The 22,014-nt window shown below is 32.8% G+C and overlaps 3 protein-coding genes across 6 annotated transcripts in view; 2 read left to right on the forward strand and 1 right to left on the reverse strand.

Annotated features, from left to right (window-relative positions):
- The first annotated feature begins 132 nt into the window (after window positions 1–132).
- Window positions 133–4,479, forward strand: LOC121727111 (putative nuclease HARBI1). Its single transcript, XM_042114791.1, has 4 exons — window positions 133–357; window positions 1,107–1,301; window positions 2,670–2,811; window positions 4,094–4,479. The coding sequence occupies exons 1-4, from the start codon at window positions 133–135 to the stop codon at window positions 4,477–4,479; spliced, it is 948 nt and encodes a 315-aa protein (XP_041970725.1).
- Window positions 4,480–8,104: 3,625 nt separating this feature from the next.
- On the reverse strand, window positions 8,105–12,451 carry LOC121727112 (putative nuclease HARBI1). Its single transcript, XM_042114792.1, has 4 exons — window positions 12,227–12,451; window positions 11,283–11,477; window positions 9,773–9,914; window positions 8,105–8,490 (listed from the first exon to the last, which is right to left on the reverse strand). Exons 1-4 carry the CDS (start codon window positions 12,449–12,451, stop codon window positions 8,105–8,107), a joined length of 948 nt encoding a protein of 315 aa, XP_041970726.1.
- A 565-nt stretch (window positions 12,452–13,016) lies between these two features.
- LOC121726881 overlaps window positions 13,017–22,014 on the forward strand; it is a 41,924-nt gene continuing 32,926 nt past the window's right edge. Inside the window, exons 1-8 of one of the 4 annotated variants that reach the window (XM_042114513.1) lie at window positions 13,017–13,072; window positions 13,319–13,539; window positions 14,607–14,801; window positions 15,034–15,141; window positions 15,584–15,637; window positions 17,194–17,302; window positions 18,069–18,186; window positions 19,130–19,265. In XM_042114513.1, the coding sequence (XP_041970447.1) occupies window positions 13,374–13,539; window positions 14,607–14,801; window positions 15,034–15,141; window positions 15,584–15,637; window positions 17,194–17,302; window positions 18,069–18,186; window positions 19,130–19,265 (886 nt within the window). In that variant the 5' untranslated portion in view covers window positions 13,017–13,072; window positions 13,319–13,373. Of the gene's footprint in view, window positions 13,150–13,318; window positions 13,540–14,606; window positions 14,802–15,033; window positions 15,142–15,583; window positions 15,638–17,193; window positions 17,303–18,068; window positions 18,187–19,129; window positions 19,266–22,014 lie in introns of all 4 variants that reach the window. The other 3 variants (XM_042114515.1, XM_042114514.1, XM_042114516.1) reach the window with 3 other exon arrangements.

The following is a 22,014-nucleotide window of genomic DNA, read 5'->3' on the forward strand; positions in this document are numbered from 1 at the left end:
CAAACGATTGTTAAAAAGGCGGTGTTATCGCGTTGAAGAACAAAATGGCGTGCATTCGACAGCTGTAAATTGTGTGTGGCTGCCGATCAGTGATTCTTACTTCTCGTTAAAAACATACTCATACTAATTAATATGCATGCATTACGCTTGCTGTGGACCGCGCACCACCACACCATATCGGACAGGCGCAGGAGGAGGCTTTTGCTAAGACGGCAATTAGAGAGAATAGAAGACATGCCGGAACTTCTATTCACACAAAATTTCCGTCTTGACAAAGCCTCCTACACAAGTTTGTGTATGGATTTGCGCAGGGCAAAAATTTTAAAGGGAACCGACGAAATACCTCTCCAAATTAAGGTAAGAAAAAGAAAATGTACTTAAGTAATTTTACTATAGGTATTGTAATTAAAATGTTGGTCTTGAGTTCTTTATTCAAGTTCGGAGTTTCAGTTTTGTGCACGTTTCCAAGTGTCAAAATCCATATAAACAGCTTTAGAACAGTTTCAGATTTTATCAAAATCGGTTTTGGAGCCAATTATTTAGTCCAAACAACACGTTTTTCTGTTACTCTATTCCCTTACATTATCATAAGTAGGTACCTGCAAAACCAATTTAACTGTCAATTAGATAAATAATATTTAGATTTTAGGGATAAATACTTTGATGATGAGTATGTTAGTTGATGGTGATAACAAAATGACATTTATAATGATGATGAACAGCATTATGGAAATTGGAAAGTAGTCTAAGATCACTGATACAAGAAAATCAAATATTTTGCCAGTGAAAATATTTTATGGAAATTCAATAATGGTTATATAATATTTATAACTTTGATATAATATTATGCATATTGTATTAAATAATAAGCTGCCCATCTAAAGCTAAAAACAGAAAATCAACTTATGTTTGTTAATTAATAAATAATTAAATACAAAGATCTAAGTGTGATCTGCTTGTGATAATAGTTAAGGGTGTCCCTAATATAATATTATAGTTGAGTGTGGAAATCGCAAGGCTGAAAGAAAAGTATTATCATTTAGATTGTTACACTCGGTTTAGATTTATGAAACATTTATCATATAACATGTATCATTGTATTGTAGGTATTGTGTGCCTTAAGCTTTTTTGCGACGGGCTCGTATCAGAAACTTGTTGGTGTCGGCCTTCATCTCACTCAAAGAACCACAAGTCGCTGCATCAACGAAGTTGTGGATGCCCTAAACGATCCGTGGATGGTGGGTCGCTGGATTATTTTCCCGCAAACACCCCAAGAAAGATCGCAAATCAAAGAAAAGTGCGTATGTTATGTCCATATTATTTCGTTTATGAATTAACTGTAAATATACCTAGGTACAATAGCTAATATTTGTACCTAGGTATATCTACAATAAATTACCTATACACAAACTTTTTCCATTATACTTTTTTACCTATGACCACTACTAAAAATATACTAAACATTACACGGTAGTCAGTAGTTAGTAATTTTTAGGCAAAGATCCTTAGGCATGCCACTTATGGAGTAAACATGTTGTTTATAATAAATATGGATATACATTGGGAAGATCCAATTATAACTTAAACTAGCATTTGCCCGTGGCTTGCTCACGTTAAGGTCGAGTATCATTATATACAATCTTTTATTCCCTATTTTATCCCCTTAGGGATGGAATATAACAAAATCCATTTTTAGGGGATGCTTACATCATAGTAGCTTTATGCATGGAAAGTCTCAGCCCGATCAGTTTAAAATTGACAAAGTTTCATACAAACTTTCATCCCCTATTTTAACCCCTTGGGGGTAGAATTCATCAAAATCCTTTCTTAGCGGATGCCTACGTCATAATGTCTACCTGCATGCCAAACTTCAGGCTGATCTGTCCAGTGGTTTGGACTGTAAACAAAATAATAATATGATATGATATTATTTAAATCTGATCATATTTTTTTTGTTATAGATTTCAAAGGAAGTACTCTTTACCAGGGGTAATAGGGTGCATTGATTGCACCCATATTGCTATTCACAAGCCCAGTGACCAGGAACATATATTTTTTAACAGGAAAGGATACCATTCTTTGAATGTGCAAATGGTATGTATTATGTAGGTATATTATATAAGTAATCAAATATGATACTTACCAATAAGTAATATGATAGATTTTATGTTTTTGATTGTACCATAGGATCTTAGTGGAAATTTTTCAAATTTACATTCATAATAATTGTACTCACTTAATAATATAACTTGATATTTGCCAAATTGTGGCACAATTAATTTTTGCCACTATGAATGGGCGCCAATTTTAAATAAGGAAATATTATTTCCTTTATATAACAATAATACTCATTTTAGTCAATTTCTAAATCACCTTGCAGTGTTGAAATAAGTCATTATTTGTTTTCATGAGTTTTAACAAGTTTTAATAAAAAGTCACAGATTAAGATATGATTAGAGCAAGTAGAGACACACTGACAGGATGTAATGTTGCCATTTTATACCTCCATTATATCCTACAACTCGGTCGAGTTAAAGTCAAAGATGGAGGATCATGAATTGGGAATATTACGCAAATATCGGAGTAGAGGGCACAGTAAAAATCGGACCAACATCCGACTTGTTGCATCCGTCCTAGATACATAATATTGTCATTTTATGCCCTTTCAGATATGTGACGCCGACCTTAAAATATTAAGTGTCAATTCCAAATTTGGCGGATCGACACACGACTCGTTCATTTGGTTGGCGAGTCACGTCGAATCGTATGTAAGAGGAATTAACCTAGGAGGTGAAAATGTTTGGCTATTAGGTAAGACGTAACGACTTTATAATAAAGAGTGATTTTTCCACTGTTGCAACACAATTAGGGTTGCCAACTTTGCTGTTAAAAATATGGTGCTCCAAGGCTTTAAGGATGTGTATAACATTTATAAATCAAAAGATTCTGACCTAAATTCGAAGTATATAGTAGAATATAACATCCTGCATCGATTGATACCAAAAAGTCAATACCTTCCGATAAGTTACGTGAAATAATTCATTTTAAAATTTCCATTTATCATACGTAATATTTGCCGGAAGTGTTTCAATTTTTGAGAATTGGTAACTTTGTATCAAAGATAAACATCTAAAAAACTGCTTATCAATTTCTTTGTACGATTTGCGATTTTTTAAGCCCAAAAAAAGTGGGTTCACCGGTAATTCTGGGGAAATATTTCAAATTGAAATTTATAAAAATTATCCTTCGAAGGGTGCGACAAGACTTTATATGAACTTGGGCGGGGGCGCTGCTGGTAAAGAAGAACTGTCATATATGTCGTTTTTGTATGTGGCAGCGTTAGTTCCTTTTTTCGCCACCTTCATCCATAACTTTGCCGAGCTTTCTTGGCCGCCATTTGCGGTAGTGAAACTACAAAAAATTTTTGTCAATAATAATTAAATATCGAATAGTTCTTTAAAAATCTATTATAAAAAATCATTATAATGAATAATAAGTGTCTGGGTGTCCAATTTTTTACATAGGTATTTAGTACTTTCATAATTTAATTGGACGTAGTACGGTACGCAATTTGACCTTATAGACATCTATAAATGAATGTGTCAATGGGCACTGCTGGTGAAGGAGAACTGTCAAAAATCAGCCAAGTGCGAGTCGGATTCGCGCACGAAGGGTTCCGTTATCCGTACCATTATAGAGGAAAATTAGGCCAAAAATTCCACGTTCATGTATTTATTTTGAAAATGAAATGAAAACAGCCCAGTAACGTGGCGAAAAAGGGACTAACGCCGCAATCATACAAAAAAAACGTCATTTTTGACAGTTCTCCTTTACCAGCAGCGCCCCCGCCAGCCCCGCCAACGTTCATTAAAGCCTTGTCGATCTTGTACACAAAATACTGTTTTCAGTATCAAAATGTGAAAACACTTTATTATCATGACTGTTTTAAACTGAAACATTCAGATTTAATGTACGTTTTTAAAAGAATAATAAGGAACTTCGTTTCAATAAATAAAATACTCATTTTTCTTCTGTCTGTTATTTTCTTTATATTTTTCTATGTTATTTTCAATAATTTTATATTATTTTTCAGGTGATTCAGGGTACCCTCTAAGGCCTTGGTTGATGACACCATTACTAAATGCGAATCCGGGGACCAGAGAGGAACGATACACCAGACGACATGTCCAAGCCCGGTCGAGTATTGAGCGCTGCTTCGGACTTTTAAAAGCTCGTTGGAGGTGCTTACTTCATGACAGAGTTCTCCATTATCATCCAGAAATGGCTAGTAAAATAGTTCATGCGTGTTGTGTTCTACATAATATTGCATTACACGCAAATGTAGCATCGCCTCCACTTCATGAGTTACCACCGGACCTTCAGGATGATGATGGAGAACTTCACTTAGAGAACACCTCCAACGATGATTATCTCCATGGCAGCGCAGTACGATCTGCACTAATTAATAGGATGAACTAATACTTATACGAAAAAATATGTACCCATGTACCACAATTTTATAATAATAATAATAATTTATTTGCCAGAGTGAAATGTACAATAATATGGTCTCATAATAAAATACAGGATCATATCACTCAGCTAAATTAATAGTATGTATGCGAATGTCATTTAATTAATCTAAAAGGTGGAGAAAAGTATTACATAGAAATATTCAAGAAAATAAACGCACACTACTTGTATGAAAATAAGCACAAAATGGCCACGTGATGATGGGCTAAGACTACATCTCACAGATTACTAGTATATAATATTTGTAGACTACATCTATACTATAATACTTTATCTATGGCCGTGTTCGTCGGCGTATTTTTGGACAAACCTTTTATTGCGCATGTCCGAAAGATGTCATGGCAACGCCTTAACAAGTTGCTGGTCAAGTCGTAAACAACGTATTAATTGTTTATACACGTTTAAAATAATAAAAGCTAAACATAAATACATAAGCCTAAATTGTCTAAAATAATTTATTTATCACTATGATAGTGTTTGATTATTTAATTATGGAAAATATGGATATGGATCACTTGGAAAAATTAAAAAAAATAATTTTGTTTTTTTTTTTTTTTATGAAATAAGAGGGCAAACGAGCAAACGGGTCACCTGATGGAATGCAACTTCCGTCCCCCATGGACACTCGCAGCATCAGAAGAGATGCAGGTGCGTTGCCGGCCTTTTAAGAGGGAATAAAGGGGAGGGAGGGTAACAGGGATGGGAAGGGAATAGGGGAGGGTAGGGAAGGGAACAGGGTAGGGGTTTGGGCCTCCGGTAAACTCACTCACTCGGCGAAACACAGCGCAAACGCTGTTTCACGCCGTTTTTCTGTGAGAACGTGGTAGGTATTATTTTCGTTTTGAAAACCTTATCGAGATAAAAATGTGCAGAGGATAATATTTAAAGTGTATTTTAAGCGTTCTCTGTGGAAATACAAAGAGAAAAAAAAACACTGAGCGTTATTACGTTAAGAAAATTTTGTACTGTATCTTTGCTGATAGACTGTATGGACTGTATGTATGTGAAGAAACTAAAGAAAATATGTAATTTTAATAACAATTGTAAATATCTTTTATTAAAAAAATACTTTTACAATTCTTTTTTTCACTTGTTTATAGACATAATATATACATAAGTAATAAATTATCATCTTCAATAAAAAGGGACTTCTACATTATGAAGTGGTAGTTTTTTCATATAAAACTTAAGGTTAATCATATAAAAATATGTCACACAAATCACAATACAATAATATTAAAAACATACATTTTACAACACAATATTTTCTTTGTTAAATATATAAATTAATTAAATTATGTTTTAAAATAGAACTTTTGACATACTTACTCTTAAAACATAAAATAAACTAAACTTTCACTTTAAAGTCAACTGATTATATTTTGGAAGGATTTCTACAATAAGAACATGCTAATTTTTGCATTTTAAACTTAAGGAAACTCATTTATAAATTACAATTATTTATATGAGTTAAATGTCGGTAACACTTAAAATATAAAGTATAAAACATATTTTACAACACAATATCTTTGTTATAATAATATAGAAGTTACTAGCTGTCCCGACAAACGTTGTTTTGCCATTTAAAGTAGGTATTTCGCTCACATTATTTTATTGAAGTGACTAAATAAAATATATGTGGCACCATGGCAACGTCCATCGCTATCCCGTCGCACAAACAATGGTCGGCGTGAGGCGTCAGTCTAGAGTTGTAATAATTTACTATTATTTATTCAACAAATGCACTTATCAATATAAAAAGTAGCCAATAGCCGATTCTCAGACCTAATCTGAATATGCATATAAAATTTGGTAAAAATCAGTAAAGCCGTTTCGGAGGAGTATGGTAACTAACATTGTGACACGAGAAATTTATATATAAGATGTTAATTTATTATTATTAAATAAAGTAAACTAAACTTTCAGTAATCACTAATCAGTCTTATGCTGCCTGACAAAAAAATATTATTTATTATTTAAATTGCTTCATATTAAAATTAGATTTTAATTAGATTAGATTGACCTAATAAATGTTTAGTATTTTCAATTAAAATAGTATATTTGGATAAATAAGTATGTACTTCACTTATGTATCCAATAATCAACAAATAACAAACAAAAACCAAAAAAGAATTAAATAAAAACAAGGAGTAATACTAAAACAATTTATTCGAAATTAATAGGTTCCGTATTACACCTTGTTTTTAGATACTCTAAAAAATCTTTAGCTACCCCAACAAATTCGTTGGCTACACCTACAGCAGCAAATGTATGTTTTTAATATTATTGTATTGTGATTTGTGTGACATATTTTTATATGATTAACCTTAAGTTTTATATGAAAAAACTACCACTTCATAATGTAGAAGTCCCTTTTTATTGAAGATGATAATTTATTACTTATGTATATATTATGTCTATAAACAAGTGAAAAAAAGAATTGTAAAAGTATTTTTTTAATAAAAGATATTTACAATTGTTATTAAAATTACATATTTTCTTTAGTTTCTTCACATACATACAGTCCATACAGTCTATCAGCAAAGATACAGTACAAAATTTTCTTAACGTAATAACGCTCAGTGTTTTTTTTTCTCTTTGTATTTCCACAGAGAACGCTTAAAATACACTTTAAATATTATCCTCTGCACATTTTTATCTCGATAAGGTTTTCAAAACGAAAATAATACCTACCACGTTCTCACAGAAAAACGGCGTGAAACAGCGTTTGCGCTGTGTTTCGCCGAGTGAGTGAGTTTACCGGAGGCCCAAACCCCTACCCTGTTCCCTTCCCTACCCTCCCCTATTCCCTTCCCATCCCTGTTACCCTCCCTCCCCTTTATTCCCTCTTAAAAGGCCGGCAACGCACCTGCATCTCTTCTGATGCTGCGAGTGTCCATGGGGGACGGAAGTTGCATTCCATCAGGTGACCCGTTTGCTCGTTTGCCCTCTTATTTCATAAAAAAAAAAAAAAACAAAATTATTTTTTTTAATTTTTCCAAGTGATCCATATCCATATTTTCCATAATTAAATAATCAAACACTATCATAGTGATAAATAAATTATTTTAGACAATTTAGGCTTATGTATTTATGTTTAGCTTTTATTATTTTAAACGTGTATAAACAATTAATACGTTGTTTACGACTTGACCAGCAACTTGTTAAGGCGTTGCCATGACATCTTTCGGACATGCGCAATAAAAGGTTTGTCCAAAAATACGCCGACGAACACGGCCATAGATAAAGTATTATAGTATAGATGTAGTCTACAAATATTATATACTAGTAATCTGTGAGATGTAGTCTTAGCCCATCATCACGTGGCCATTTTGTGCTTATTTTCATACAAGTAGTGTGCGTTTATTTTCTTGAATATTTCTATGTAATACTTTTCTCCACCTTTTAGATTAATTAAATGACATTCGCATACATACTATTAATTTAGCTGAGTGATATGATCCTGTATTTTATTATGAGACCATATTATTGTACATTTCACTCTGGCAAATAAATTATTATTATTATTATAAAATTGTGGTACATGGGTACATATTTTTTCGTATAAGTATTAGTTCATCCTATTAATTAGTGCAGATCGTACTGCGCTGCCATGGAGATAATCATCGTTGGAGGTGTTCTCTAAGTGAAGTTCTCCATCATCATCCTGAAGGTCCGGTGGTAACTCATGAAGTGGAGGCGATGCTACATTTGCGTGTAATGCAATATTATGTAGAACACAACACGCATGAACTATTTTACTAGCCATTTCTGGATGATAATGGAGAACTCTGTCATGAAGTAAGCACCTCCAACGAGCTTTTAAAAGTCCGAAGCAGCGCTCAATACTCGACCGGGCTTGGACATGTCGTCTGGTGTATCGTTCCTCTCTGGTCCCCGGATTCGCATTTAGTAATGGTGTCATCAACCAAGGCCTTAGAGGGTACCCTGAATCACCTGAAAAATAATATAAAATTATTGAAAATAACATAGAAAAATATAAAGAAAATAACAGACAGAAGAAAAATGAGTATTTTATTTATTGAAACGAAGTTCCTTATTATTCTTTTAAAAACGTACATTAAATCTGAATGTTTCAGTTTAAAACAGTCATGATAATAAAGTGTTTTCACATTTTGATACTGAAAACAGTATTTTGTGTACAAGATCGACAAGGCTTTAATGAACGTTGGCGGGGCTGGCGGGGGCGCTGCTGGTAAAGGAGAACTGTCAAAAATGACGTTTTTTTTGTATGATTGCGGCGTTAGTCCCTTTTTCGCCACGTTACTGGGCTGTTTTCATTTCATTTTCAAAATAAATACATGAACGTGGAATTTTTGGCCTAATTTTCCTCTATAATGGTACGGATAACGGAACCCTTCGTGCGCGAATCCGACTCGCACTTGGCTGATTTTTGACAGTTCTCCTTCACCAGCAGTGCCCATTGACACATTCATTTATAGATGTCTATAAGGTCAAATTGCGTACCGTACTACGTCCAATTAAATTATGAAAGTACTAAATACCTATGTAAAAAATTGGACACCCAGACACTTATTATTCATTATAATGATTTTTTATAATAGATTTTTAAAGAACTATTCGATATTTAATTATTATTGACAAAAATTTTTTGTAGTTTCACTACCGCAAATGGCGGCCAAGAAAGCTCGGCAAAGTTATGGATGAAGGTGGCGAAAAAAGGAACTAACGCTGCCACATACAAAAACGACATATATGACAGTTCTTCTTTACCAGCAGCGCCCCCGCCCAAGTTCATATAAAGTCTTGTCGCACCCTTCGAAGGATAATTTTTATAAATTTCAATTTGAAATATTTCCCCAGAATTACCGGTGAACCCACTTTTTTTGGGCTTAAAAAATCGCAAATCGTACAAAGAAATTGATAAGCAGTTTTTTAGATGTTTATCTTTGATACAAAGTTACCAATTCTCAAAAATTGAAACACTTCCGGCAAATATTACGTATGATAAATGGAAATTTTAAAATGAATTATTTCACGTAACTTATCGGAAGGTATTGACTTTTTGGTATCAATCGATGCAGGATGTTATATTCTACTATATACTTCGAATTTAGGTCAGAATCTTTTGATTTATAAATGTTATACACATCCTTAAAGCCTTGGAGCACCATATTTTTAACAGCAAAGTTGGCAACCCTAATTGTGTTGCAACAGTGGAAAAATCACTCTTTATTATAAAGTCGTTACGTCTTACCTAATAGCCAAACATTTTCACCTCCTAGGTTAATTCCTCTTACATACGATTCGACGTGACTCGCCAACCAAATGAACGAGTCGTGTGTCGATCCGCCAAATTTGGAATTGACACTTAATATTTTAAGGTCGGCGTCACATATCTGAAAGGGCATAAAATGACAATATTATGTATCTAGGACGGATGCAACAAGTCGGATGTTGGTCCGATTTTTACTGTGCCCTCTACTCCGATATTTGCGTAATATTCCCAATTCATGATCCTCCATCTTTGACTTTAACTCGACCGAGTTGTAGGATATAATGGAGGTATAAAATGGCAACATTACATCCTGTCAGTGTGTCTCTACTTGCTCTAATCATATCTTAATCTGTGACTTTTTATTAAAACTTGTTAAAACTCATGAAAACAAATAATGACTTATTTCAACACTGCAAGGTGATTTAGAAATTGACTAAAATGAGTATTATTGTTATATAAAGGAAATAATATTTCCTTATTTAAAATTGGCGCCCATTCATAGTGGCAAAAATTAATTGTGCCACAATTTGGCAAATATCAAGTTATATTATTAAGTGAGTACAATTATTATGAATGTAAATTTGAAAAATTTCCACTAAGATCCTATGGTACAATCAAAAACATAAAATCTATCATATTACTTATTGGTAAGTATCATATTTGATTACTTATATAATATACCTACATAATACATACCATTTGCACATTCAAAGAATGGTATCCTTTCCTGTTAAAAAATATATGTTCCTGGTCACTGGGCTTGTGAATAGCAATATGGGTGCAATCAATGCACCCTATTACCCCTGGTAAAGAGTACTTCCTTTGAAATCTATAACAAAAAAAATATGATCAGATTTAAATAATATCATATCATATTATTATTTTGTTTACAGTCCAAACCACTGGACAGATCAGCCTGAAGTTTGGCATGCAGGTAGACATTATGACGTAGGCATCCGCTAAGAAAGGATTTTGATGAATTCTACCCCCAAGGGGTTAAAATAGGGGATGAAAGTTTGTATGAAACTTTGTCAATTTTAAACTGATCGGGCTGAGACTTTCCATGCATAAAGCTACTATGATGTAAGCATCCCCTAAAAATGGATTTTGTTATATTCCATCCCTAAGGGGATAAAATAGGGAATAAAAGATTGTATATAATGATACTCGACCTTAACGTGAGCAAGCCACGGGCAAATGCTAGTTTAAGTTATAATTGGATCTTCCCAATGTATATCCATATTTATTATAAACAACATGTTTACTCCATAAGTGGCATGCCTAAGGATCTTTGCCTAAAAATTACTAACTACTGACTACCGTGTAATGTTTAGTATATTTTTAGTAGTGGTCATAGGTAAAAAAGTATAATGGAAAAAGTTTGTGTATAGGTAATTTATTGTAGATATACCTAGGTACAAATATTAGCTATTGTACCTAGGTATATTTACAGTTAATTCATAAACGAAATAATATGGACATAACATACGCACTTTTCTTTGATTTGCGATCTTTCTTGGGGTGTTTGCGGGAAAATAATCCAGCGACCCACCATCCACGGATCGTTTAGGGCATCCACAACTTCGTTGATGCAGCGACTTGTGGTTCTTTGAGTGAGATGAAGGCCGACACCAACAAGTTTCTGATACGAGCCCGTCGCAAAAAAGCTTAAGGCACACAATACCTACAATACAATGATACATGTTATATGATAAATGTTTCATAAATCTAAACCGAGTGTAACAATCTAAATGATAATACTTTTCTTTCAGCCTTGCGATTTCCACACTCAACTATAATATTATATTAGGGACACCCTTAACTATTATCACAAGCAGATCACACTTAGATCTTTGTATTTAATTATTTATTAATTAACAAACATAAGTTGATTTTCTGTTTTTAGCTTTAGATGGGCAGCTTATTATTTAATACAATATGCATAATATTATATCAAAGTTATAAATATTATATAACCATTATTGAATTTCCATAAAATATTTTCACTGGCAAAATATTTGATTTTCTTGTATCAGTGATCTTAGACTACTTTCCAATTTCCATAATGCTGTTCATCATCATTATAAATGTCATTTTGTTATCACCATCAACTAACATACTCATCATCAAAGTATTTATCCCTAAAATCTAAATATTATTTATCTAATTGACAGTTAAATTGGTTTTGCAGGTACCTACTTATGATAATGTAAGGGAATAGAGTAACAGAAAAACGTGTTGTTTGGACTAAATAATTGGCTCCAAAACCGATTTTGATAAAATCTGAAACTGTTCTAAAGCTGTTTATATGGATTTTGACACTTGGAAACGTGCACAAAACTGAAACTCCGAACTTGAATAAAGAACTCAAGACCAACATTTTAATTACAATACCTATAGTAAAATTACTTAAGTACATTTTCTTTTTCTTACCTTAATTTGGAGAGGTATTTCGTCGGTTCCCTTTAAAATTTTTGCCCTGCGCAAATCCATACACAAACTTGTGTAGGAGGCTTTGTCAAGACGGAAATTTTGTGTGAATAGAAGTTCCGGCATGTCTTCTATTCTCTCTAATTGCCGTCTTAGCAAAAGCCTCCTCCTGCGCCTGTCCGATATGGTGTGGTGGTGCGCGGTCCACAGCAAGCGTAATGCATGCATATTAATTAGTATGAGTATGTTTTTAACGAGAAGTAAGAATCACTGATCGGCAGCCACACACAATTTACAGCTGTCGAATGCACGCCATTTTGTTCTTCAACGCGATAACACCGCCTTTTTAACAATCGTTTGTGACGAAAAAGAAAAGATACGAAAACGCTAGCGATTAGTGGCATTTGTGTGTGTTGGCTAGGACTTTCTATACAAAAAGCAAAGGGGCACTTCTTTATCGCAATAAAGAAGATGAACAGTGATATCGCTTTCGTCCAACTTGTAATTTGGCTACCAATGGTGTACACGATTACGACAAGAGACTCATGATAACGAACGCTTATGTCATTTCCATCAGGTGGTCTTTACGACAGTATATATTAAGTCTAGTATATATTAAGTCTATGCTTTTTTTGTAGTTATGTCACTTCCATCTGTTTCCTTACTCATTGTTCTTGACGGACACAATTTTGACGTTTGGAAATTGGAATGCTGTCAGAATTAAAATGTCAATTCAATTTGTTTTTGAATTTAGTCCATAGCTGCAACTACTGATTCAACAATTAATACAATTGTGCCTAATTGTAACTTAAAAAAATATACACCAATCGAAGAAACAATATTCATAAGGTACAGGTTTACTATTTTTTATAGTAAGGTTACAATAACCCCCGAGACAACTCAGTCAAGAGTTTTTTTATTTATTCGTAAGTTTAATGAATTATAGAAATTGTTGTTGCCCTTGCTTTGCATTGATCTAACAACCGTAGGCAACCGAGATTAGTCATGTATATTTTTGCTTAGCCTTGTAATCATGCCTCTCTAAAATTACCACAATAATACAAATGTATTATATGACTCATCGTGTCCTTACAGGAGCAACAGGCGCGCCTTATTTACGTTTATCGGCTCAACATAAAAGTTGGTAATTATGGCGGAAATACAGGAAAAGGTTATTATGACACCAAAGAGCAAAACAGCTACATCTACAATCCTGGTAGTCGAGAGAAAAGTTATTGAAGCCCAACCTAGTGACAAAATACATGTAGCAGGTGGTGACCACACTGGGATCATTATCAACAAGGAGGAAGTTTATGGTGAGTAATAATTATTGTAATTGGGTAAAATAATTGCAAAACAAATAACAATGTTACAGGTAGGTTATGGGAGTATTTTTTAAAGATGATAATCTAGAATAATTATTAAAACTCGATTACAAATTACAGCTCCTGTGCTGCTTATTAGGCTCTGTAATCTGTGTATATCTATCTTATGTATAAAAACGATAATAGGCTACTTGACCTATATTCAATTTCATTGAACAAATGCATATTTCTAGTAGGACTTAGCCTATTAAACCGTATTTCACCCTAATCATCAAATAAAAGCTTATGATTGATAAATAAAGTCGATTTGAAAATATGATTTTATGAAAATAGGATTTGTACTGATGAAAACGCTTTTGCAGTACTTCCGATTTGGATGTGACGTCATCAGACTCGTAATTTAATATCTTTTATTTATCGCGCTCGTTATATGTAAGTTTATTTGTACATAAATAATAAGAATAAGCCTAGAAAAATTTGTAAAATATATTTTCTTGAATAATTCACATAAAACATCAGTTTTATATGTATCTCCATTTATTGTAGACGGGAAATGTAATGGCCAAAACTTTTCTCCAAAAGTTTTCAAAACTACAAATTATTTCTAATTTCTTATTTAATTCTTTTATAATTTTTGGGCACTTTTAGACTCATACATTTAGCACATAAAAAATGTCCAATAAAAAGAGTCTAAAATACAAAACATATGACGTCACACTATGGCGGACAGTGTTTTCGGCACCATTTTTAGGGCATATTTTTCAATCAACATTTTTATGGGTTTCTACTGTGTAAAATATTAGTTTTTTTTTGTGAAAATGAATGATTAAGAAGTGATTACTGATTAGTATGAAGAAAAAAATTAGGTCAAGTAGCCTATTGTGAAAAACTAATATATATCAGAATAAATAGTCAAACAAATTCGAACCAGTTTGAATAAATAACAAATCTCATTGTATTTTAGATAAATAAAGCAAAGATTAAATGCATACATTACAATTTTATGATATTAAATGCATGTTTACCAAACCTAACAAGGTCTAAAAAAATATTTTCAGAAAATGGAATCACAGAGTCATGTCATGCACAGTTGGAGTTTTGTGTTTATTTGGTATCAGCAGCCACGGGCAAGCACACTAGAGAAGCGAGAGCCCTGAGATTTTGGTTTAAACCTGAGGTGCCGTTGCATGAGTGTCCACATGAGGCCCAAGCATTCTTTCGTGAGCTAGTAAGCCCACAAGACTTTCCCAAAGGTATGATGCTGGTTTTTTTACTAAGTTCTGTAAGCATGCAGTGTAATAACATATTCTTTATCCTGATAGTAAGTTAAGTTTTTTAGAATACATAAATCAGACTCTGATTATCAGAGTCTCTCTACAAATTACTAAACTCTGCAAACCAATTTTTTTTTATTTAATTAATAGAAAACCAATATAAAAAAGTCATAGAAATTACGACGAATAAAATATTACTTAATGATTACAGATTATGTTGGTTTCATAAAAAAAATTATCAAATTGATGCAAAACAAATATCATCGGCTGAAAATTTTGGAGGTGGAGTTACGACAGGAAGCCAGTGGACCACCACCAGGTTTGACCCATCATCTTATACATGATATAGGTATTAAATTGTTAAAAAGATCATGGTCAAAAACTCACGCTGAAAAAAAAACATATTCCAATTTTATGAAATCTTTTAATGTAAAAACAAGCAACAAGCCTTAATTTATTGTTAAAGAAATCTCAAAATACACTGGGTATAAAAGTAATTATTAACTGGAATAATAACAGTTTTGGAAGGGAAATCACAATGTGAGTTCTTTTTAACTCTCAGTGAATTTCAGACCATCATCTTTTTTATATAAAACCACTTTATTTTACAACAAAGCTATTCATCTTTATCTAAATAAAATACAAACAGCTATCTAAAGTAAACAGTTTTAAAAACAAATGATAAGTGTTGCAACAATATAAGTGCATAAGTATCTTGTTGTTATTGATTAAAATATATATTTTTAATTTCCATGATACAGAAAACAAAGGCGATATAACGAGTAAGACTACTAGTTACACATGTTGTAATGGTTGTATGTATTACATTTATATAATGCATGTGGTTTGTAATTTGTTCTATTAATACATAGATGCTAGATTATCATTGCCAGTATTTATATTTTTATTTCAATTAAATAGCATGACCCAAATGTTTCAAACTATTCCATCTTATTACTATTACAATAAGGTCTAAAAAATAGTACACTAGATTTGACCAACTGTATAATTATTATCTACTATTACTTACATATAATATTTTTGTATGTTTTTCCTTTTACCTCAACATTTTCCTTTTACTATTTACTATGTATTATTAGTATTTTTTGTGTGTACCACAATACTAATTAAATAATATGACAATTAATTAAGTTTATGTATGGTACTATGAAACTATTGACATAATAAAATAGATTCATTTAAACTATAAACTAACTGCTGATGCTATTTAGCTGAGAATTACCTTATTTTAATTGAGCACACTTATATATTATGTCTACACAATCAAGTTTATAGTCACAATATCATAAAATTCACACAGCTCTATTATTTTCCTATACCTAAACATCATTTTTCACAACTAAACTTGCCTTCTTTATAATACACTTTTCAAAGTAATTATGTTTTTAACAGAATGTTTGGAATTGCTATATTACATTAAGGCAAGATTGTTTAAATAATCTACATACATTATTAAGTATGTAACATATTAAGTTATGTTATAGAATGTAGAGTAATAGATAGGTAGAAAATGCTCATTAGATTGATATCACTCATTGACCACTATTATTATCTACTTTGAGGTACCAATTTATCTAATTAAGTAAGTAATAAGTAAGTAGTTAGTTTATTAGCGTTTCTGTAAAGGTGTGGCGCCATCTTGTGAAATCTAGTAGGTCTCGGGGGATTCGCGTGACCAAAGGCGTTTCCCTTTGAGGTTTAAAGCTTTCGTCACGCGACCAGCAATTTCGTATTGCCTATTGTCCTGCAAACAATCGATAAACGAATATCTATGCGTTGTGAATTGCAATACCTTACGTCATTATTTTCTAATCTTAATGATGTAACCAGTGGCAAAGGACATAGCTTGCTATGATGAAGCACAAAATCTGTCACAAGTTATTACTGTAACAATAAGTAAATAGAGGAAACACAATATCTTTTCAAATTATTTATGTTTTTAAAAATCATACACTTTTCATCTTTTATATAAAACGAGCTTTTGCCCGCGGCTTCGCTCGCGTTAAGAAGTATTATTATATACAAACTTTCATCCCCTATTTGAACCCCTTGGGGTTGGAATTTATCAAAATCCTTTCTTAGCGGATGCCTACGTCATAACATCTACCGGCATGTCAAATTTTAGCCCGATCCGTCCAGTGGTTTGGGCTGTGAGTTGATAGATCACTATGTCAATCAGTCAGACACCTTTGAGTTTTATATATATAGATTTTACCAGCATTAAACTTTGATAATAATAATTATAGAAAACATACCTTAGTAGGTAGAAGGTAGTTACTAGATATGTACCATTACTAGAAAAATAGAAATAAATCTAACTATAATAAATTAACAAAATATTTTTTTTCAGCTTTCATAGAAGAAAATGGCACGAATCAAACACACATCTCAGAACAAAAGGTGCTGGATATGATTGAAAATGCTTACCCCAATCCCCTGTCAGTGGATGACTTCGTCACGTAAGTTATAAGTTTGTTTGTTTTTGCTAAAAGAAAATAAAACAGAAACGAACTTATTTTCAATGTTAGACACTATAGACCCGTGGTCGTCAAATTGCGGCCCGTGGCCGTTATTTGTGCGGCCCGCGACAAAGTAAATTATTTGAATGTTCATCTATACAAGCCAGTTGCGTTTAATGATAATTGTAACTGGCCAATTCTGGCCGGTTATCGTTAATTTTTAAGTAAAAAAAGGCCAAAATAAAAACCGAAACTAGTTGTTGTATAGGTCCTGTTTACACCTATCGAGAAGAATGGCGAGGCAGTGTTCTCGACCAAAAAAAAATTGCCGAGAGTACTGTCTCACCACTTTACTCGGTAGGCATTAGTGTGGAATTGCTCTCGAAGCGCTCTGCGGCCCGGTGCTGGTACTCACATTGTCATGTGCGGCCCTTGGCCAGTAAAGTGTGACGACCGCTGCTGTAGACCAACATAGTAAAACAACTTTGGTTGCATTAACCATGTTGTTGTTAAGAATTTAAAAAGCAGTTAAACTTGATTGATGTCTAATGGTGAAATCTCGGTCCATAAAGCATCATTGGTTGTTGATAAAATCAATGATGCTTTTGGGAAAAAGACTTGTATGTATGTACATCCTCTTAATACATAAAGTCATGTTTTGGATGTGTGTGCGTGATTAATGAATATGAATTTATAATATGGTAAGTTTGTTTGAATTTATAGTATGGTAAGTAAGTTTGAGTACATTGCATCTTTTTATTTTTAGGGCTGGAAAATGGTCGAAAGCAGAGGTGAAAGACGCCCTAGAAGCTTTGGAGGAGAAAGGACTTACGCGTGTGATGTCAGAAGGAATTTATGTCCGGCAACATAGTATTGATACGCAGGTAAGATAACAGATATAAGTCGCGTACAACTTTAGTATTGCTAATACTAAAGTTTACGCGATTATAAACAATGTATTTAAAGTATTTAATTGAATGAGGATTAATGCCGTATTAGTTAAAATCGCTTCGAAAATCAGCCATTTTCGAAGCGTTTTGTAGTAAATAGTAAATGGCTAAAAATGTTATTGTGGGATATTCATAAGAGATAGAGATATACCATCGCGAAGTTTTCTGTAGAACTTTTCATTGTGCACAATACTAGGTTAAGTCGAGTGGAGGAAATCGTAAGGAAACAACTAAGAATATGTGTGTTAGTATATTATTTTGATAAATCTCGTAGGGTTCAGCCTGGGTTTGCAATGTAAGCGGAAAAATTATTTACCACATCAGATTAGAAACCTCAAAAATGACAGTATTTCTCCACTATTTAATGATTGTTATTATACTTATAAACCTTCCTGTTTAATCACTCTATCTAATAAAGAAAACCGTATTAAAATCCGTTGCGCAGTTTTAAAGATTAAAGGGAACAAAGGGACATGAGGGAAAAAAGCGACTTTGTTTTATACGATGTAGTGATAACCTTTCACAGGACACGTCAAATCGCTAAACAAAATTTCAGCTCAATGAATTCATAAAACAAGCAAAATTGTGAAGAGGTTACAGATGGAGACATACATTCACAATATAAGTATGGCTTGTGTACGGATTGTATGAATTTATTATTTGAAACTGTTAACATTAGTTTAATTTGCATTTATAAATATTAGGTTAAGCCCCAATTTCACCAACGTATGTTAGTGTTAACAGCTTGTTAAAATGTCATGTCTTCTCTTTCATTCATAAGAAAAATGAAAGAGGTAACGTGATTTTGAATTCGAGCGTTAACTTTAACAGTCGTTGGTGAAATTGGGGCTAAAGCTAATAATTTTATTATTACCAGGTGGTGAAGCAAATGCCAACGCTGTGCTCCTCGCGACAGCCGACTATAGCCGTGGTGACGGCCCTGTACTGCGAAAAACAAGCCGTTGACGCCATGATGGACAACCAGGAGACGTATGTCCGATACACCACAGTCGGTGAGTACCTGACACGATACTGCACATGAATGTTTCTGAGGTTCCTCTTTCGCAAGAGGCCCGTACATTAATCAGGTTCTATTTAATTTTGAACTTATTTTGATTGAGGATTGAGGCTGGCATAGATTTCAAGTGCATTTATTAGCCTTGTCAAAAATTTGATTAAAAAAATCATTCTGAGGTTTCTTAACAGGATTTTATCTATTCGACAGCGTTGTTGATTCGTTAATATTCTAAAGAACAACGAACCTTATTGGCATACCTAAACTTACAAGTACATATAAAATATGTCGTATTTTAGTGTACACCTATGAAACGTACGCCAATCGATAGAGAAGGTGTTTACAAGATGCCTGATTTAAATAAATAAATAAAAATAAATTACAAACAATAAATACTATTTGACAAAATGTAGTAAATTGTATACTTTCTGAGTTATTTCAGTTTGAAAATGTAAAATAAATAACATTTTAGATATACTTACAATCTGAAATATTTAAAAAAGTATATCATTTACGAAATTTTGTCAAAGAGTATTTGTTGTTTGTAATTATTTTCTCTGTCGACCGAGGTATGTTTTAAAGGTGTACACGAAAATAACTTTGGGTATGTCGCACTCCATACAAAAAGTTTCGAACTCTTTTAGCCTAAAGCGCTAGCGAGAAGATAAAATAGTCAATAAACCTCAGAAACCATGCATAAGGCCTATATTTTAAACCGCTCATACGCACCCTGACCGATCCGCTTTCAGCGACTCAAAATGGTCTCTAATAAAAAGCCTCTTAAGTAACAGTTTGATAGCTACTATTAAACTGAGTTTGTAACTTACGCACTTAGGTACGGCACCATTGAAGTGTGACTTTAACATTGTAACGTAAATGGCCCTGTATATTTGTCTTTAGTATGAATACAACTGTAGGCTGAAGACGTTTAGATACAAGGCCAAGAAAGAACTGTGCCTCTTTGTGTTTGGTTATATAAATCAAGGACATAATATTATACACGATAAATCAATGATGTAACTGCCAACATATCAAGGTCTAGCGACAAGTGAGATCACAATTTGCGTGTAGTTGTCGTATATTTTTAACATGCATGACCATTCGACTCAGTTCAATTAATACAATGTAATATTTTAATACCTTGTAACTCGAGTTATTGGAATAGTAGAATTTTCCTGCAACTTTATTGTGCAGCAATTACTTTATTTTTATAGAGCAGGAACCATATAAGAAAATATAACTTGTCGCTCTATTATCGCTTATTATTTGTTTATAGCCAGGAAACATTTTTCTGCAAAAAAAACCCTTCCTATCTCCTTTCCCATCTCTCAAAGTATCACAATAGACCCTTTCCCTAGAAATTGTGACACACTATCTATAAATCTGAACACCTTATGTACCAATTTCCTGAAATAAATGATTCTGATTTCTGATTTCAATTTTCATCTAAATCGGTTCAGCGAGCCAGCAGTTTAAGCGTGAAGAGATTATAACAGATAGCCATACTGTTGCTTTTATAATATATATTAGTAAGGATCAGGAAACACTAGTGTAGATGGTGATTGATGTGGAGATACTGATTAGTTGTCTCAATTTGGTGAAAAAATCCTTTTCAGTGTTGCCACAGGTAGGTTAACTTTATTTTTGAAGTTTTTGTTGGATTGGACAAGTCAGTAATTGAAACAACATTACTAAAATGACATTTCTATATTATTCAGGCAGTAAGGGGGATATTAGATTATCATATATATTGGATCCGAGATCATTGAGTCAATGATATTGGATAATGTAATATAGACATATGATTCATTTCTTCCTTGATCATAGATTTTTGACATTTGCTGAGAGATTGGATCCAATACGGTCATAGAAATATGTGTTGCCAGTTATTTAATATAAAAAAGAGTTTTTAATTTCTTGTTCGTTAATATGTTTCAAATAATGTAATGTAATTATTTTTCTAATTATATACTTGGATAATCTTGCTGAAATAACATAAAACAAGCCATATTAAAAATGACGATGTCTTTTGACAAATCGAATTCCCTGAGATCTAGTAACCCTGCCGTCAATACCTGTCAGCGTTAGCGCTCTCCATTGGCTATTAAAACCACATATGACGTAAAATAGGATTAATGAAATATGATAATGTAATATGCAGATATGATCAATTGATCATATATATTGGATCCTATATATGATCATAGAAATGATCCAATATATATGATAATGTAATACCCCCCTAAGTAGGCACTATTTAACAAATAACAAGTAATAAAAAGTATTACTTAATTAAAAAGAACATGCTTATTATAATATACAACGTACCGAATTAATTTTTAATAATAAATATTACCTATAAGTACTTAAAAGTACAAAAATAATACTTGACTTGACACTGACTCTGAGTAACACTGCGATCGAGTGATTAAATTATTGATTAATGTTTATATTATAATATAGTCAATTATAGTAATATATCTTATATTAAACCTAATTAAAATAAATGCAGAACAAAGGAAACAATTCGCAACTCTAATGTCACTATAATATTATTAACGTTTTACCACAAATTAATGTAATATACAGTAGCGCCGTGTCCTTATTATTTGTGAAACGCTGAGACGCCAACGCAAGTTTGCTCTGCTCTTCAAAATTATCTGAAATTGGGGTAATGTCTGCGAGAGCCTGATACTGGACGTGTTTAGTAACAATATGGTCTATTGTATATTACTTATGCTGTGTTC

The sequence above is a fragment of the Aricia agestis genome, chromosome 5 (genome assembly GCF_905147365.1).
Source record: "Aricia agestis chromosome 5, ilAriAges1.1, whole genome shotgun sequence".
Lineage (NCBI taxonomy): Eukaryota > Metazoa > Arthropoda > Insecta > Lepidoptera > Lycaenidae > Aricia > Aricia agestis.

Bases quoted from the DNA above. Each gene is read 5' to 3' on its own strand.
- LOC121727111 (XM_042114791.1), top strand. From the start codon at position 133: ATGCATGCATTACGCTTGCTGTGGACCGCGCACCACCACACCATATCG. The intron at 358-1,106 runs GTAAGAAAAAGA...ATTGTATTGTAG, and splicing joins AAATACCTCTCCAAATTAAG to GTATTGTGTGCCTTAAGCTT. The intron at 2,812-4,093 runs GTAAGACGTAAC...ATTATTTTTCAG, and splicing joins TGAAAATGTTTGGCTATTAG to GTGATTCAGGGTACCCTCTA.
- LOC121727112 (XM_042114792.1), bottom strand. From the start codon at position 12,451: ATGCATGCATTACGCTTGCTGTGGACCGCGCACCACCACACCATATCG. The intron at 9,915-11,282 runs GTATGTTATGTC...ATGCCCTTTCAG, and splicing joins CGCAAATCAAAGAAAAGTGC to ATATGTGACGCCGACCTTAA. The intron at 8,491-9,772 runs GTAAGACGTAAC...ATTATTTTTCAG, and splicing joins TGAAAATGTTTGGCTATTAG to GTGATTCAGGGTACCCTCTA.